The sequence below is a fragment of the Atractosteus spatula genome, chromosome 3 (genome assembly GCF_055471065.1).
Source record: "Atractosteus spatula isolate fAtrSpa1 chromosome 3, fAtrSpa1.hap1, whole genome shotgun sequence".
Classification (NCBI taxonomy): Eukaryota; Metazoa; Chordata; class Actinopteri; order Semionotiformes; family Lepisosteidae; genus Atractosteus; species Atractosteus spatula.
In genome coordinates, this window is record NC_142708.1 from 28,758,924 (window position 1) to 28,778,952 (window position 20,029).

At 37.5% G+C, this 20,029-nt stretch overlaps 2 protein-coding genes across 2 annotated transcripts; one reads left to right on the forward strand and one right to left on the reverse strand.

Annotated features, from left to right (window-relative positions):
* Nucleotides 1-1,257: 1,257 nt before the first annotated feature.
* LOC148837660 (uncharacterized) lies at nucleotides 1,258-10,605 on the forward strand. The gene is made up of 8 exons (XM_088911936.1): nucleotides 1,258-1,469; nucleotides 2,739-2,815; nucleotides 3,328-3,416; nucleotides 5,785-5,902; nucleotides 6,358-6,494; nucleotides 8,217-8,377; nucleotides 9,738-9,855; nucleotides 10,298-10,605. Exons 1-8 carry the CDS (start codon nucleotides 1,258-1,260, stop codon nucleotides 10,556-10,558), a joined length of 1,173 nt encoding a protein of 390 aa, XP_088768062.1. The 3' UTR covers nucleotides 10,559-10,605.
* A 2,212-nt stretch (nucleotides 10,606-12,817) lies between these two features.
* On the reverse strand, nucleotides 12,818-19,652 carry LOC148837661 (uncharacterized). The gene is made up of 5 exons (XM_088911803.1): nucleotides 19,517-19,652; nucleotides 17,208-17,365; nucleotides 15,643-15,805; nucleotides 14,335-14,464; nucleotides 12,818-13,073 (listed from the first exon to the last, which is right to left on the reverse strand). Exons 1-5 carry the CDS (start codon nucleotides 19,566-19,568, stop codon nucleotides 12,818-12,820), a joined length of 759 nt encoding a protein of 252 aa, XP_088767929.1. The 5' UTR covers nucleotides 19,569-19,652.
* Nucleotides 19,653-20,029: the final 377 nt, after the last annotated feature.

Consider the following 20,029-nt stretch of genomic DNA (forward strand, 5'->3'; position numbering starts at 1 on the left):
TACCAGAGCAGGTGACGTCACCGCCCTTCCCTGTGATAGCAGGACTACAGCTACTGGGCTGTGGAGAGATCTCTCTTTAGCTCACGGGGCTGGGTCGCTGCAGAGAGACGCGGAAGTCCCGGGTTCGAGCCCCGGACGGTGTGGGGCCGACCTGATGCGGCAAGGGCGCCCGCCTGAGCCCCCGTTGCGTTACAATATACTTTTTATTGTTTGCACTGAATGGGAAATACACAGAAGCTTGGTTCACAAAAAAATACGCCTCTGTGTAAAATGTGTCATCTTAACTAAAAACGAGCTACTGTATTTTGGTCGTGCATGCTGAAGAACGATTTAAGAACCTCCAGGTTAATTCGGTTTTCATGGTGTTAACATGCACACGCTGTTAAACGTGGTTGTTTTACGTTTTATTGAATATCCTCTGCGAAATAGTTAATTGCTATGCAGTGCGCAAGTGTACAAGCACAGACTGTATAACACTGTGGGGTTGTACCATGAGAATTTATACTCCTTGAATCGCTGCAGTTAGTCCCGAGGTGGCACACAAACGTTACAAAGGAGAGGAAGCCTTTCGCTCATCAGGCTCATTGGGTTTCTTCGGAATTTTACGGAAAGTACGGAATCACTGTGCTTTGCACTGTGACTTCGAATGGTGGTGTCTTGTATGAGCACTCCCGTCCCCTCACACTCTCCTCACAACATCTCTGTCACTGTAATCGACACACTGAGAGTGAGGCACACAAGAAAAGACAACAGAAGGATTCTAATTTTTTGTTACCATGACGCAAGAGTAGTAATGATTTGTTCAATAAATTATACGGGTGTTTTGAACTTCAGAAGATGTTATTCCACTGGCCGAAACATAATTCTGAACCATAGAAGGCGCTAGGGTTATGATTAACTTAGCCACAGATCCTTTGCATCCCTTGCATACAAATGTATCCTTTGCATACATTTCATTGCCAGCAACTACTGCTGCACGTTGTATTGTTGTGCAATTGATAAATAAACTTTGATTTGATTTGATTAATGTTACGGGATACAAACATTTTGTGAGGGGGATACTGAAATCTGCAATACAGCTGTGTACAAGGAGGTGTTGATAATTGTGCTAATACCTCTGAGATTGCTTGAGTTGTCTTACTATGAAAACTGAAAAAAAGTTAAGCAGTTGGGCTCCTTCATTGCACACTTTGCATACGTTTGTACGCCATTGTTTATTTTTCAGCTCAGCACACTTGAGTTGGCCAATAAACTGAAATGTCACCTCCTCTCAAACCCTCGAAGTCTCCAGAGCTGTACAGCACACCACGGAAGGTTCCCACTGGGCTTTTCAGGGAAAGGAAGAAAATGCGAGTTCTTAACAGCAATGATTCAAAGGAAAATTTTGAAACGCCCATCAAGACCATTATCTTTGACACCCGAATGCGCTCAGTGACCCCTTCAGTATTGAAGACACAGGCAAACCTTATGTAAGTATATCTTTGTGTTGTGCCTCTTCATTCCAGAATTGGGGGGCAGCATGGTGGCACAGTTGTTAGCATTACTGCCTCAGAGTGCTGGGGCCCATGGTTCAATTCTGGATCTGGAGTGCTATCTGCGTGGAGTTTGTATGTTCTCCCCCTTTTGCATGAGTTTTTGCCAGGTGCTCCTGTTTCCCCCCACAGTCCAAAGACAAACATGGGGGCAGTGCAGTGGCGGATCTGCACCTGTGGCTGGAAGGTTGCCAGTTCGTATCCAGCGGCCGGCAGAGGAATCCTACTCTGTTGGGCCCCTGAGCAAAGCCCTTAACCCCAACTGCTCCAGGGGTGCTGCAGAAATGGCTGATCCTGTGCTCTAACCCCAAGCTTCTCTCCCTGTCTGTGTGTCTCATGGAGTAAAGTGATCTTATATTGGATATACCGGTAACTTCAGGGAAGATTGGCCCTGGTGTGGATGTGTGTTTGTGTCTGTGTGTACCCTGTGATGGACAGGTGTCCCATCCAGGGTGTCTCCTGCCTTGTTCGCGGGATCGGCTCCAGCTTTCTTTCAACACTGATTTGAATGAAGAGGTTAGAAAATGGTTGGATGTATTTAAGTATTATTGTGCTGGGGGGGCATATATAGTCAGTTTATAACACTAGAAACACAAAGTCATGTGTTTTGAAACAGCAAGTGTTTAATAAAGATACTTGGTTCAGGTACACTAAAGAACCCTAAAGGATGAAGTGGGTATCTAAGAGAAATGGCTAATTAATTAATATTTGTCTAGGGTGATTGCCAAGGAGGTAATTGGTAATATGACTCAGAGTGAGCAAGGATAACGTTCTATAAGAAACAGTGCAGTATTAGCCTAAAAGAGGTAGAACTGTTACCGACAGTGGAAGCTTTTAACATAAATCTCCAGGGGCTGATAGTATTCTACCAATTTAAGGAAGCAAGGCATTTTTTTAATTGATCACTAACAAAACTCTTCCAACAGTTACTGAAGACATTGTAATGTCAATTGACTGGAAAATTGCTTATGTAGCACCCATCCATACAAACGATAACAAAGTTGAACCAATTTATTATAAGCCAACATGTCTAACTTCTAGACTTCTGTTATTTATGGAAATGTTAATTAGGACTATTAGAATGAGGTCTGCTTGGTGAGTAAGGTGTTCTTACTCACCTTCAGGATTACCCTCTTCACAGGAAAAATGCTCATTCTTTTAGTGCCTTGTATGTTTAGTTTGTGATTAATTTAAATATTTTTTAAGGTCCAATGTGGAATCCAGCAACAATTTATCTGGGAAGTCTGTTAGTCCCAGCCTTGCTATGTTGAGAATGACTCCAGGTATGTATATTTGTTATTTACATTTGCAAAAAGTTATATATGGATTAATAATTTATTCACAGCTGTGTTAGAATTAAGCACATAATTATGAATAGTATGTCACTAAAAGGTCACAACCAGAGATTGAAAATACCATCTACTTCATTTATAAACAGAACTGTTTGTTTGTTAATTGAACAAGAAAAGTTAGGAAAACCTTTTATATGTCATCCAGTACAAATTGCAGGCAAGAATATTTTTCCCAAATTAAAGTGTTTATTTTAAATGTATTTGTTATAATCTAGTAGTTCAGATAAGTACTATAGCTGCGTCAGCATGTGTAGGCTGCAAAGGAACAAGTAAAGGTTTATTGCATGCTGAAAAGAGAAGAAAAGAAACACAATGTTTTTGGCTGTGGAGCCTTCTTCGGGTGTGGTACTTTACTTTTTGTGAAGGTCTTTCATTTCCAGTTTCCAGAGATAGTAAAGAAAACTTTGTGTCTGTTGAAGGAATTTCCCTGTTCTCTTTAACAGGCCCAAGTCTGCAGGAGAAGCAGAAATTACTTCAGGAGAAACACAAGAAGGCAAAAGAGTCCCTGGACAAGCTGGCTGTTGGGGGAGGAGTATGTATACCTGCAGTTAGATACAGGATTCATTTTACTTCAGTGTATATGTTTGTTTCCGGAAAAATACTTTTTAAACACATTTATTATACAAACATTTTAAGCCACCAGTAATAAAACTGACCGCATTTTCCCTGTTTAAAAAATAATCATAAATCTTTCAGGTAATTTCAGGTAAGGCAGCACTGTAAACTGGATTTGGATCCTCATGTCTTGAAGTTTTGTTGGGTTGATAATAAAAAATTACATAACAAATTATTACATTAAATAAGAATGCTTGTCAAGGCAGTCAGAATACTGAAAATTATGTGTCTGAATATTTCTAAATCTATATGTAAACTATCCTTTTACACAGTTGTAATAGTAACAATAAGTACGTTTGTTTTCATGACGGCAAGTACCCCTTATGTAGAAAATGGGCACTAAAGTGTAATGACTCCATACATGGACACCATCTTTAAAATATATTATTATACTCTACATTACTGGTCATTGCTGCTCATTGAGCTCAGGGCCTTTCTTCTTCCACTCTTTGATAGCGGTGACTTTCCCTCTGCGCATGGGCTACTTAAGTGTCCAGATAAGACCAGTTCTGCTACCTGGCTGCTTTTGATAAGAACATTTGAATTATATTTTAATGTAGTAGTTCATTATGTCTGCTTTCCATCCAGGCAAATGTCCATTGTAAGTTAGGTTTACCATATACTGTAGTTAAAAACACCTTGTGAATACTCCATGTACATTGTTACTCTAATTACTACTATTCTCTCACATTATTTTCACATACAGTATTAGCATTGCATAAATCCATATGCAGCACTTCTAAATACAGTATATGCATATCTAACTTTTTACAGGGTTGTATACAGTACATGCATGTAAAGCTTCTCATTTCTAATCACATTAAAATCATTTTGTGAAGGAGGATTTACATGTAACATTTGCTTTTCATATTGCAGTACCTGATAATTATTCAACCACTGCATGTGTGTGCTACAGAAGGTGTATTTGCAGTCTCTAAAATGCAAATTAATTGATTTGTTCATCAGTTCACACTGCAGCGCTATAGTACAAACAACATTCAGAAAATATTAGAGAACTGTTGGTAATGTTGGGGCGGAGTGGTGGCTCTGTGGCTAAGGATCTGCGCCTGTGGTTGGAAGGTTGCTGGTTCAAATCCCACAGCTGGCAGAGGAATCCTACTCTGTTGGGCCCCTGAGCAAGGCCCTTAACCCCAGCTGCTCCAGGGGTGCTGTACAATGGCAGACCCTGTGCTCTGACCCCAGGCTCTCTCCCTGTCTGTGTGTCTCATGAAGAGCAAGCTGGGGTATGTGAAAAGACAAATTCCTAATGCAAGAAATTGTAAAGGGTTAATAAAGTGATGTTATTATTATTATTGGAAGAGCTAACACTCACCAGTCCTTGGCCAGCTTCAGGCTTCTGGAAAACCACCTGACTTTTTGTGCTTCTCCTCCTGAGTCCTTCTGCCAAATGTTTACCCTGTTCTGCAACAAACTGTTGGCAGTGCAGCTTGAATCTGAAAGCCTGGCAACTTATTCTGCACTTAGTCACAAGGTTTGAATTAGGTTGTTTGTTTTCATAGGAGTGCATTCAAGCTACAGATTAAAATGTCAGTCAGAGTTCTGGCGCTAGATCAAGAATCATCATTGTGTGTTCACACCACTTTTAACTAAACATTGCAAAACAGGTGCTCAAAACAAGTATGGATGCTTTTTTTGCCAGGTTTCAATCATTTCAAACTGGAAACCAAACATTGATCGATTGGCACAATTTTATTACATGAGAATCAAACTGATGTTGTAAAATTGAAGTCTTGTTGGCGCTCAGTCCTTTTAATACTCTGGCCCTATGGTATTTATAGTATTCTGTTTTTTCTGTCTTATTATGCCTTACCACTCCTTAAAATTCAATTAGCAGTTATTGCCTCTTCCCTAGATTTCAGTTTAGCAAAACATTTATTGCCCTGTAGGTATAGGATGTTTATCATCATTATTTATCATAATTATTTTAAAAATCATAGCTGTGATTAGGGCAGCACAGTGACACAGTGGTTAGCATTGTTGCCTCGCAGTCCTGAAACCCTTGGACCCTGTATGGAGTTTGTATGTTCTTCCTGCGTTTATGTGCATTTTCACAAAGTGCTCTGGTTTTCGTCCACTGTCCAAGCACATAATAGTAGGTTAATTAGCTTTGTGTTTGTGTCTCTGTGTGCTCTGCAAAAGCACATCTAAAACGAGGTCACGTTGCAAAAACATAGAGCACCTTGTGTTGAATATCTTTGTTCCATATTGAACATATTCTTGTCACAAATGAAGAAATTGCTTTCATAGTGTCTTTTGTTATGTAGGTTACTCTGTGGCCAGAAATGGACAACATGAGGCTGACTGCAGAGGAGGGCTTTGTTCTCTTTATATCTTGTGTGCTGATGATTTTATCAGTCTTTCTTGTGTTCAGATATCTACATGGTAAGTCTATTTTCATTTGTTGAAAAGACTCCTATTAGCAGATGTATTAAAAGCAGGTTGTTTTCTAAACTGTAATATTGAGAGCCATTTCCTCTTTCTACAATGAATGCTTGTAATATTATGAAGACAATGAGATTTGATTTGATTTAAAAGAGTGATTGTAAATACCTTTCTACATTTAGGATATATTGACTTGTTAGATGCAACTCAGAGTCCAGAATCCATGTGTGAACAGAGAAAAAAAAATACTGTTTGCATTTTCATTTATGTGTATCATATAACATATGATATTGTAACATATTACATCATTATACGCTAAGTATATAGCACTGTGCTTGTTCACATTCAATGGAAAGAAGGTATGCAGTGCTTTCTTACAGTAAATATAGGTGTTCAAATCATACAAACTACAACACTGTGATTTACAATGGAAACTCATCCTGTTGCTTGACAAGGTCCCTTGCTGCTGAGCTTGCACAACTATACAGGACAGGTGAAGAACTTTTCTGCAAGACATCCAATTATAAGCATCTCAGAATCTTCCCTCAAGAACTCTGTCCTCACTTGGCACAAAGATTTTTGGAAGCTGCTGGTGAGTAAGTTCTGGAGTTTTTTTCTTTCTGTACAAAAGAAGTACATACATTGAATATAACAGCAAAAACGACAACATGAGTTTGACTATGTACATTGTTTCGGAAAGTGATACATTTATTCCAGAAACCATTACTTAATAATCCTCCTTTTCCAGTTGTTGAAACAGTACACAATGCTGTGAAAAGGCTGCTTATAATAAGAAATATGTCTGCTACAATTGACTAATATTACTATTAAGCAGTCAAGGATGAGTTAATTATCCTTGCTGGTCAGGGTTGAACATGATACAAAGTACCTTGCAAAACAGGAAACTACAGTAAAAAAAAGCTCATTTGAAGCATGCTCCAAATGTAAAAATCCAGAAAAGCAAGTTTAAAAAGTGTTTTAAGATGGATTATAAAATTGACAAAGATCCAGACTATAAATGTACATTGGGTAGGGTAAGTAGGGCATTCCACAGCTCTCTCACAGAGAGGCTCTGTAACCCTTCAGTAGGTTTCTGATTTATGGACAATAAATAATCCTCAATAATGCTGTTTTAAGATTACAGAATATCCCTAAGTAACACTTCTCATATTCTTCTACTCTCCTGCCACAGACAATCTCTGTGACAGGACTGAATTTAGTAGAGTTACAAAATATAAACTTACATGTGAAATACAATTTTCAGATTCAAACAGCAACTCTTTTCCTCATTTCTCCCATGTTTTATATTCAGAAGACAGGCAGCATTCCAGGGAGCATTTACTGTACCTATTGTAAGCTATTTTGTGCATGCACCTCCAGCTACCCTGCACCTGTAAATTATATGTATTATGGAAAAATGATAATGGCTTCATAATGGGTGGGCTTTGATAGCATGTATTTGTTTGGACAGTATTCTCAGTGCTAAGTGAATATCTTTGTGTTAAGTAATGGGCCAGTTAATTCAATATGCATTATCTTCCATGTGTAATGCAGCTTTTAAGAAGTATCTCCTCTGGTTTTGTGCTTCACTTGACGTTTTGGTATAAATCAGTGATTATGATTAAATGCTGGTCTTATACAGCCTCTGCTGCCTCCAGGTCTCCACAGACTCCCATAACAGCCAAGGAAGCTACTGTATGCAACCAAGCTCCCTCTTTTAATAAAGGGAAACAATTCCAGAGCAGTTCCTTATATCCCTTTTATCTCTTACATGTCAGCAACTACAATTCTTCACCCTTTCTTGTTTCCAGTGGTCCTGAATTCAGACTCTATTAGTTGATCACAAATACAGTAAATGCATGACACAATTTTCCACCTATAACTGGGATGCCTTAACTAATATTAGATTAGGGTGGAGTATTTAGGCAAATTAAGAAACATAACGTTTATACCAAGTTATAACATTTTTCTGCCCTGTCTTTATGGCATTTCCTTCCTAATGTGGATGTTTTTAAAAGCCATTTCCATATAATTTAGCCTGTCAATAAATATTTATGGCTGACAAATCAAACAGTGTTACAGAAATGAAAGAGGTAATCAGTAATCCTGAAGATATTGACAAAAGGCTGCTGCTTTGGAGAGGATAAATGGGTTTTATTATTTGCTGTACATACTGTATACAACCAATACTAATGATGCTTACTTGTAATCCAAATATAAAAGCTACATTATGTTTAGAAATTATTTTCTGAGATAATTATCTCATTTTAAAATGCACTCTGTTGTGTTGATGTTTGTCTTCCATGTCATTCAGGATGATATCCAGAGGCAGTTTGAGACCCACCTTCTGCAAGCTCACGCCACCTATCTTCTCTATCTCAGCCTGTATTTTGTTGCGATCAGCACTCTGCTTTACTATCTGGCAGATAATGTGATTCAGAAAAGCAGACTGACACCGCGGAGGATAAAGATTTGGTAAGATTCATGACTCGCCTTTCCTCCGAACATAAACTTTAAGACAGTTCTGAAAACGTATTGAGAAAATTGGCCTATCCAGCCTATTTAGGTTTGTGTAAAGTATTGATCCCAGGAATACATCCAGCTGTTTCTTGAAAGAAGCCAAGGAATTAGCTTCAACAGCATGGATGGGTAACTTGTTTCACATTCCCACCAGACTTCATGTTTCCACTTTTGTCGTCTGGTTCGTGTTTCCCTCCTTATTCTAAAGATATTAAGTTAATCAGTTCCTTTGAGGATTTTGAAAGTTTGTATCAGGTCTATTCGTAGTCTTCTCTGTTCAAGAAATACTACTTTCATTTTTATATTGTTTTTCAAACCAATTTTCTATAACATACAATAAACGCGTAATGGATTCACTTTCTGTAATAATGTACATCATGGAATCCATTTGTCTATGCCTTTGAATTTCTTGATACATAAGAAAACAGACGTTCAGGGTGCGGAAAGGAAAACATTTCAAAATGGATATGAACACATTCACCTGTAGATCGCAGAAAACTTTGTGACAAGTCAGGACAAACATGATGAGGAAGGATTCTGAGAGGCTTCTGCACTAATTTTGCTGATTACCTTGTCAAAGAATATTGATAATGATTGAATAATGATTTTAGCAGTGTGATGTTTAAAGTGATTTTATGTACTGTGCTTAACAGTCAAATTAGAATATACATGTTGAGCCTCACTGCTTTTGTTTAATGTGCGTTATGGAAAAAGTTGTACTGTACAGCATTTTAAAAGTGAATTAGTAATCTAAATTTCTAGACAAATGATAGAATACAACAGAAACTCAATTAAAATGTTTGAGGTGAATTCTCATTTGCATAGGATTCAACACATCTGAATGGATTAAAGAAAGTTTAAATATTTTCTCATTTTAAAAAGGTTGAAAGAAAGGATTTCTCTCTGTTCAGAAAACATTATTCACAAAATAGTGTCAATGCATGTGGCACAGTGCTTAGCATTGCTGCCTTGCAGAGCTGGTTCAATTCCAGATGTTGGGTTCTATCTGTGTGGACTTTGTATGTTCTCCTTGTGTTCATGTGGGCTTCTTCTAGGTCCTCCAGTTTCCTCCCACAACCCAAAGACATACTGGTAGGTTAATTGGCTTCTGGGAAAACTGGCCCTGGTGTGAGTGTGTATGTGTTTGTGTTTGTGTCTATGTGTGTGTGTGCCTTGTGATAGACTGGCGCCCATTTCTTGCGGGATAGACTCCGACTCCCCTGCACCACAGTATCGGATACAGGAGTTAGAAAATGGATGGATGGTGTCAGTGCTTAGATGGACTCAAGTCATTCTAATGTCTCTGGTACTGCAGGGTTCTTCTTCTGGTTGCCACAGCATCCTGGACGGTGCTGATGCTGAGCTTACTCCTGTCCTCTCAGCACCTGGAGCACTCCATTGAGGTCACTGTTCACAGGCTGCAGGAAGAGCTGGTAAGGACTGCCTGTTATTTTATTTATAGTGCACAGATGAGTGAGACATACAGTAGGTGTGTTAGCTGCAGATGAGTGACTACCGTAAACGGATGTTTAAGGAGATGCTTGTTAGCATATAATCTGTACTGAAGAAACTCAGAAGAGCTCTGAGAGAAACAAAGATAACCTGGTTGAGTTGATGATTGACTGTTTTTTTTTTGTTTTGATTAAGGCACTACTCAAGATTATGGAGGCTAAAAACAACTTTAAAAGCAAACGAAAGTTTTACTCATGGCCTGCTGTTGCTATAAAGTCCTTTTGAATATTTTATTGTCGTTTGAGATAGTGTAGAATATTGATATTTACAGTAAGTGGAAATGGTCTTATTCTAATGCAGAATAAATGTAGTCAAAAAATCTCGCCTTGATATCATTGTAAATTTCTTGTTATTGTATTAAAGGCTCATCTTGCTACAGTAGACTTCGATCTCAAAGCTTATCACAATGTTGCTGCTTACTGGAGAGTTCGATGCCTTCCACCAACAGCCAAGGGGACCCTTAGTGTGTTTGGACTCATTCCAGTGCGGGATTTATTCTTTTATTTGCAGTATTATAGTGTGCCTGTCCTCACTGCTCTTTGTACTCCTGTTCTCAAACTGCTGCTGGCCCTGAAGGAAATCTATTTCAGCCCACAAAAACCCAGACTTGCAAAGAGACTGTAGGATGACTCAGGGAGAAGTATGCAGTACTGTTGATGTGCAATTTGTTTTTACATTATTTTGTTGCCAATATATGTTTTTAATGTATTTTATATAGGTTTTATTTTAGATAAATGTATGTGTTATATTTTCCTTAATGCGAGGAACATAGTTAAAAATGGAAATAAAAAGGATTTGCATAACACTAAGAAAATATAGGGTAATGAAGGGCATTGTTTTACTTGATTAGAAGTTTCCATTTCATGTCACTGTAGATGCCATTTAAGCACCTGTCTTTGTATTATGTTAAGGATGCTGGTAAATATTTTACCTGGAAAGAGACATATTAAGAAATACCAGGTAGTAATATATGTTTGCAGACCTTAATCTCTCTTCCAAACTTGTTGACGGATCACACAGCCGTCCTCCCAAAGAATGTTGGGATAAAAAGCTGCTTTGTCTTGCACCATCTTACAAGATTTGACTTTAAAATATCATTATGTACAGCAGGACCGAAATGTCTTCCATCAAACACAAATGTTTGATCTTTGATTGTGAATTCAGATACTGTGATTTGGAAGGCACAGTAGAAGCAGTTCTTCTAAAATGTCTGTGGTGCCACTGCAAGATCCAGAAATGAATCCATTTGAGGCCATGTGGAACCACCTGAAATCGGGAAGAATTCTAACACACCTATCAGTTATGTGAAATGTCTCACAGGAGATTTGGTATGCATGGTACTTCCAGGCTTTCACACAATTGCAGTGACATACTGTAACATGGAGAGACAGAAAAAGTAAAAAGTAGACATGCAAGTGGGGCTGTGGTTAGCATTTCTGCCACGCAATGCTGGGGCCCTGGGTTCAATTCCCAGGGTGCTATCTAATGTATCTGGAGTTTGTATGTTCTCCCTGTGTTTATTTTGAGTTTCCTCCAGATACTCCAGTTTCCTCCCACAGTCCAAAGACATAATGGTAGGTTAATTAGTCTCTGGGAAAATTGGTCCTACTGTGAATGTGTGTCTGTGTCTGTACGCGTCCTGTGATTGTCCAGGGTGTATCCTGCCTTGCTCCTGTTGCTTACAGGGACAGGTTTAGGGTCTCTCACAACCCTGTGCTGGATAAATCAGTTAATGATACTTGCTGGATACTTTACATTCTTACATTTATATTCTGAAAACAAAAGATCTACTGAAATAATTTTTCAGACAGTTTAGTTTTTGTTAAAACATTACCTTTGGTTCACACTTTCAGAACAACAGAGCATTACTTTTTGATTGACCTTCATACATTTTGAAGAATGCATGAAAAACTTTTAATTTATAATATAATATTTTGCTGCTACCTGAAAGTCTTATGACTTCAATTCAACCACATTGCTGTTTGGAAAGTAGATCACAATTTTTTTACAATTACATTATCTTTTCAGCACATATTCGTTTAAACGAACATGTAGAATTAGAATTGGTTCAGTGTTTTGTTCAAATATTGTATATACTCTATGAAGCCATTCAAGTTTGATACATTTAAGAGTGGTTACATTTTTATGTACTTTAAAAAATATATATATAATTATGACAATGATTCCCCTTTTCAGAGAAATTATAATGGTATATGATGGCACACCTGTAATATTTGGATAACATTTTTCATTGTATAATTAAATTTGTAAATCAAACATTTAATTTCCATTCCAAATTTTTAATTAATTTTTAAAATGTACTCACTGAATTCTATGAAAACAATATTAACATCTTGTCTTAAAACTTCAAATATTGGTTGTAACTTGCCACACACACATAAGTTTGATCTTTTTTTAATACAAAATGTATATAAATTTTAAAATCAATAAAATGTTAACAATGGAATTAAATAAAATGTTAACAATGGAATTCAGAGTATTTTAACTTCCAAGTTGGAATGATTATCTTTTTTTCCTGAATAATTTTGAATATTTATTTTTCCTGTTGGGAGTGTTTCAAAAATATTAAAATATTTGTACCTGTACATTCCTTGGTACCTGCTTTTGTAGTCATGTTCTTAAAAAACTTTATATCCATTTTTCTATGAATCATGTGCAGTGCCTTGATTTGATTTGAAAGGTTTTTCATATTTCAGGAGTGCAGTCTTAGTACTGTCATGAGGAATATTTAAAGACTATTTTAGAGAGTTTGTAAAGAGTTCTTCTCATCGACTAGACTGGCTGTTCCCCAAAGAACATTGATCACCCAATGAGAGGTAGATGGGACTGAACGCTGACCATGGTGGCAGCATCATCTGACCTTCAACCCAAGAACAAGCCCAGACCGCGATTTCCATGAGTGTACACTTTGGATCTGGGCAGACAGTCCATGCTGTATCCTACGTCGGTGATGACAGCCGACTCTTTGAAGGAAGACTGCAGCCTGGCAATGAGTGCCTGGAGTTCTGTGTTGAGTCTCCTCAGCTCAGCACTCTGCTGCTGGCTGTCACATCTCTCCCGTTCTGCCTGCTCTCTCTCCTCTCGTGCCTCAGCCAACATCCCCTCCAGGTTGCGTAATCTGGGGAAAGAAAGGTTAAGCCAAGAAACCTTCAGTTTGAGAAGCCATGTGTTATACAGATCCAAGGATACTTCACATACATTTTTGCACTGAGATCTTGCAGTTTTAAATTACCCATGAAGAAGGGGGTAAGGTTTAAAGTTTTAGGAAAAAACTTTTTTTTTTTTGTAGCAGGTGCAGTACTCTGGCATTGCAAAAAAAGTAGTTTCTTTATGACTCTTTATACAATACCTCCGACCACACAACTTATGACAATAGTACATTCATCATGCTGATGAAAATTTGCCATCAACAGGAGGTCTACTGAAAGGCTACAGAATAACAGCATGTGTGGCCGCCATTTGGAAAATTACAAGCTGCACAATGCTGACATGCATTGTTCCAGTTTGCAGATGCGGTCTTGTGGGATTCTGTCCCATTTCCCCATCATAGGAGCCTGGACAAGCATGTAACTGTGTTCTAGTCTTTGAATCCTAGGTGCCATGCAATGTCCCACTTCATCTCAGAAATGTTAATGGAGCTCATGTCTGTCAAGTACGGAATCTACTGTTTTACCATCATGTTCTCTTCTTACAAGAAAGCTGTTGTAAAACGAGCATTATGAGGATGTGTGTTGTCATACTGGTTTGTCAGTATGACTCTGCAGGAAGGGCAGCAAGTGAGGTCCCTGGACTTGATTATTGTAATGCTGTTATGTAGCTGGCAATTGCTCCAAGAGGATTTCTGTAGCAAGTAGTATTCCAGCCAAGACCAACAAATGCAGATCCCCACCTGTCTTATTATTGACTACTGGCATCCCAGAGAGTGGCCTGTCATTGATGGCCTGTGCTTGGCTCCAATGTCTTATCATGTGAGATATTGCTTTTTGTGACCACCCTACAGGTATATCATGAGCAGATGGTGAGCAACAGTGGGCTGACCTAATCCAGTCTCCCATATACCTATTTTTCAAAGGTGTTCTCACGATGAGTGGAGTTTCTTTTGTGTTGTTTCTTTTGTGATTTTCTTTGTGCTAGGCTAGTCTTTATTTTCCAGGCTAAGGGAATGATCTCAGAATGTTTCAACAGACATTTTTCTTACTGCTCACGTGGGTAAAATAACTAAGCAATTTCAGTGCTACTGTCAATTTGCTGGTTAATATCTCAAGTCTTGATTATATACCATAATTGCCCCTTACTAAGACCAAATAGAACAATAACTTTGAATATGCCTGGGTAGTTTTTCACTGGGCTATTGCATGTGTTGTAGATGTAAAACAAACCTTTTCTCATATTCTTGTCTCAGATACTGCATTTTTCTGCACAGACATTTGTTTTCCTCTTTTGCCCCTTTGTAGTTTTGCTCATGAAACAAAACATGTTTTGATGTTTTGCTTTTCTTAATGGCTGTGACTGAAAAATAAAATAGCATTAAATGACGTTAATAAAAGAGTGTGCTTCACATATGAAACCATACCCTGGCTGCTTTTAAGAAATGACTTTTTGAAATCCACAGATCATACTTGCTGCCCAATGGTCTATGGACCGAATGACTTCCCATTTTTTAACATTCTTGTATCTTTTATCTTTGAAGCTGTGAGATATAAACTTGCAACAATAATTACAAAACTCCTTTCAACTAGTCTTACACAGAGCAGTGGCTCTGTGGCTAGAAGGTTGCCGGTTCAAATCCTGCGGCGGGCAGAGGAATCCTACTCCTTTGGGCTCTTGAGCAAGGCCCTTAACCCCAACTGCTCCAGGGGCACTGTACAGTGGCTGACCCTGCACTCTGACCCCAGACTTCTCTCTCCCAATCTGTGTGTCTGTGATTCTCATGGAGAGCAAGCTGGGGTATGCTAACAGACAAATTCCTAATGCAAGAAATTGTATAGGGCTGATAAAGTGATCTTATCTTATCATATCTTACCTGGCTTGGCTTGTCATTTATATAGAAAATATACTTACTACTGCGTTTAAAAAAAACATCTTCTACATACCATATTTAATTTTTGTGTATGTCTCAAATATAGTAGAGAGCTTCTAGCAAAGCAAAAGAAAAAAAAAGAGAAAATTGCCATGTTGTGGAAGTTTGTGTGTTTTCTTTCATTTGTATGAGAGAGAGAGATTAAAACTAAAGATTAAACTAAAGTCTCCTGCATCTTTGTGTCACAAATATTAAAAATAATTCAAAAAAATATTTTAAGTGAGGTAGCATAAGAACCATTACACACTAGAAGCCTTTCAGCTCAAGTAACCCAATGGGTAGTTAGTGCTGTAGCTAACTGGCATAAGGTTCTCATACAGTCACTTTCTTGAAAGAAGCTTGGGTGTCTGCTTCAACAACATGGATGGGTACTCTGTTCCATACTCCCACAACTTCTAAGAAATAAAATGCGTGCAAAAAATAAATCAGAAAAATGTTCTATTTTCCTTTTATTTTTTTTAAAGCTGTTTCAGTTAAGATATGTAAAATTTGATGCGTTAAATAGACTTCCTTATTTCTAAAACAGACAGCAACATCTAATAGTTAATTCAACTGTAAAAAGGAATAAACAAGTAGTGTTTTTCATGCTTGAATTTTTATTTATTACCCGTAGCATGCGGTTTCGCTCTGACTGCAGCCTGAAGTGTTTGCACAAGCTGCCAGCATCCCATTTCCCCAAGCACAGCACAGAATGAGTCAAAAACTGGAATGTCAGCATTCTGGATTATCTCAAGGAGCTTCGCAACCTTCAGCTCCTGAGAGTTTTCAAGCTGGTAGAAGCATAAGAGGAAAAAAAGAAGTTTCCATGATTCATTTTATAATAACTCTGACCACACAACTCATGCAGGAAATGATCAAATTTATGACGAGGTTCTACTCTATTGGACATTAGAGGGGCTCAGTTTAATATAATTATTGCACAAAAAGGTAATTCAACGAGGATGCATATGGTGATGTTTGAAAGTATTGTTGTTAAATAAAGAGAAACAACCAAATAATATGGTAGAATCTTATTCACTGATGTTTAAAGTTCATATGATTTTATTTGCACATTTAAAATGGTCCTTGACAGTTTGGGGCTGAAATCAACACAAAATGATAAAATACTTTGCTCCAGGACACTAACTATTTCTCTTGCAATAAACTGGAAAATGGTGAAACAGAATAGAAAATGTTTTTTTTATTCACTGCTGCCCTACATTAAAGTGGTGCCTTTAATAAAATAGCTATTTAGTGCCCTGAATTTCTTCTTCTTTTATTGAAGGAGCAGCTTTTACAAAGTGAAAAAGTACATTGGAACTTCTGATAACATGGTCTTGAAGGCAAAGGTGTATGTAGAATTCTGGTATTTATAGTACGTCCCAGAAAATATACACAGTATATAATTCAAAGAGTATAGATATTATAACAAATGTATTATTATATATACAAACAATATACTTTATGGCCTCTACTCTAATGTACTGTATATCTAAGAAATGTTCATATTTTAGTTTTTGTGCTGTATTTCAGTGAGAAACAAGAGCCATTAAGCAGAGTGTTTGGCACATGAACTCACTACTGAGTGAAACTGGTGAAATTAAAAGTCAGACAAGTACTAACATGATCAGTCTTCAAATTGGTAAGCAAGGGTACAAGCATGTTGGAGAAGTGGTGCACGTTACAGTAAAAGTGCATAAATCTATTAGCTTCATTTTTCTAATATAAACCTCTACATATCTTATAACTGTCTAATCATAAAGGCTGTTTTTTAAAACAACAATAAATCATATAAGCAATTTTTGAAATGCAACGTATTAGATAAATGAATATCTTTTATTGAAGTTGGTATTCTATTCTATTATTATATTATGGTTATATAGAATTGTGAATTGACAGGAATTCTGGGAATTAAAATAAAATGAAGAAAAATAGTGAAGAAAAAACAATGATGTTTCTTTTGAGCAGGTTAATCTACAAAGTGCTCAGAACCACTAATGGTACAACATTCACCCTTCTCAGCTTAATCAGGGATTTATGCTTCGGATTATGTCCTATGTCCTTTGACTAGAACAATTCTTTGCTGTGGTTATGGACTTCTACACCGAATTAGCTCTGCCAAGGCTGTAAACAATATTTCTCGGTCACCAGACCTTCACTTTTTTAACTGGAATAACTGAAACATTTGCAAACCTTAATCTTCCTGATTTGTTCTGTTGTCAGAACTCCTCTGTCTCTGAGTCTTCTGTAAGAGAGGTTCACCTGTGACTGCTGCCTGACAATCTCAGGAAGGACAGACTGGGGGTCTCTCGAGTGAGGCTGTCTAGTTGTGGAATCTGCACCGTTTCCAACTGTGAACAAATACAAAACAGGGGAAGAAATGTTTTCCTCCATCAGATTAAAAATAACCTGCTTCAGCCTCTTAACCTTGCCTGTAGTACTAGTTTAATCTGTTCTCCTAAGATCCTTGTCAAGGTTTCTTGCTAGGGTCTATTGAACAAGCATTGATTTTTATCTTTTGGTCAATTGTTCCACTGACCCCAGCTCACTGCTTAAAGAAATGTCACTTTCCCTCAGCTCTAAATTTCAATTGATCTCTCTCAAGGTTTTGACTTTGGGGGTGGGCCTCTGTGGTGAGTCTTTTCGAGAGGCTAGGATGAATTTTCTCAGTTACCGTTATATGTTTTTTGTATACACTAAAACCTATAAAGGTAATTGAGGGACGGTTTACTCCCATGTCCCCAGTTTCTCTGTATGTAGTTTTTCATAGCTGTGGTATCATAACAAACATGGCTTGAGAGGCTAGAGCTTCTCAGACCATCTCTGAGGCTCTATTCAAATTCTCATGCACATTTTCCTCCTTATTGCCCATCCCATCCATCTATCCTCTTTGTTAGTGCTTCATCTGACTCAGGGCTGTGGGGGAGCCAGCAAGCAACAGGCACAAAGCAGGATACACATTGGACAGTACACCATTGCATCACAGGATGGGGACACACAGACACCTGGCCTAATTTTTACCCATCCCCTCTCACTCAAACTCTTTCTCTCCTCACATTTTCCTGAAGATTACATTGCTAAATAACTGTAAAATTGTAGTTCAATGTTTTATATAATTCATTTTAATAATGTAAAACTTATTTTTTGTCACGTTCATTGTTATTTGGTGTATTTATATGGATTTGCATGATGTATTAGGCATACCGGTGGTGTGTATAATAATTTTAATAATAAAAAATAATAAACTTTATTTTATATAGCACCTTTAAAGGTGGCTTCTCAAAGCGCTTTACAGAATTAATACGCAACCAGTTCCTGTTCTTTCTCCACTGTTAGTGCAGCCTGGCAGACACAGACAGCTAATTTTCTAACACAACCGGTGTTAGAAATGTATTCTTTTCACTCATGTTGTTCAAGTGGTGGATTGACCTTAACCATCTAAACCCAGCTGAACTCTTGTGGAATGACCTGAGTTGTAGTGTTTGACAGCATTTCCAACCACAGACCATTACGTGTTACAGATCTGGTAACTTTGTTGGACAACTTACTGTATGTCAAGGCACAAGGTAGATGCACTCAATTAGGAGGCACTAAAGCTTAATCGTGTGTGTTAACTGTGGGTATTTTCTAAGTTTATTCCATTAATAAACTGAATCAAGAAATATATGTTGCCACGCAAGTCTTCATGGAGTCATAAAATGATTGTATGGAATTGCAATTTTGTTGCCTGTCAGTACATGAGCTTCATCTTGTGCTTTTATTTATTTCTATGATGAACTGGATAGAAGAAAATGAAATCATTTTTGCTGCAAAACTGAGGAACATTAAATGGTTGGTTAAAACATTGAGAAAGATATAATTGCCTGTGGAGACTTAGTTTACAATCTCACCATCATTTTAAATTTGGGATCTTAAAAGTACACAAAAGACAAAAAAACGGCTAATTTGCCAATTCTCTGGGAATGATTTACAAGCAAAGCTGGAATAATATTTTGTAACTACATTAGGAACATTTTTTATTTCCTGGCACAGATGTGCACATATACTATTTTTCAGGAATGTTTTTTTGTCTATTTGAGTGTTCTGTATGCTTAGTTATGATAGGAATTGTTCACAGACTTTATTTGCTGCTTCCTTTAATGACTGGGTCCCACTTGTAAAAGACATTTTGAATCTGACTATCCAGTGAAGTAAAGGTTATTAAACTAGTAATTATAGTGTATTTAGATCTTATTTTTTCCTCTTAACTCATGGATAATAGTACTGGATTTTACTATCTTAAAAATCGATATATTTGCAAGTAATTGAATATCTTGATTGTTTTTCTTTAAACAACTGATGTCTTTATGCTAGAATACAGAAATCTATCTCCCCTTTGTCCTTGCTGCCAGCACTTTATTGCAGTGCGAAAATACAAAAAATTGACAGACTGTAAGAGAGTTTTAAATTAGATTTACTTAATCAAATATAGGAGCTCCATTTCCAATAAGCTGAATACTTACAAAAAGATGGCTTGTCAAGGAAGGTTACTTTCTTTCTGGATGCCCTCAGCATTCCTGAAGATTGTGTTAATCATCAACTTCTTTTTACTTCTTTTTATTTACTTTTTCGTACAATAAAAAATATGTTGATTTGCACACAATTGAACACTCTTCCAGTCTTAAGGACGTTTTGTCAGTTCAGTCTTTCCAAGTGGCACTTAAACATGCAAGTCTTAGAATGCATTTTCTCCTTTCACTGTTTCACCCTGTTGCTAGGTGAAAAGCACCTGATCTGTGCTGTGGTTTCTTAGTATTTGCATTTTGTAGTCCATAAACAAAGGCTGGGAGCTAATCGTAAAGTTTGCCCAATGCCACTCTTTCTAATTCAACTGTACACAGCCTCTAACAACAAACTTTATTTTCCAGTTTGTTGGGTATTTCAGGAGACTTAAGAATGTTACTGGTACAGCCAAATTTTGGACCTGAATCCCCATTCTTCCAATGGGTAAGACAGTCGTGATGCAGAAGCTGTCT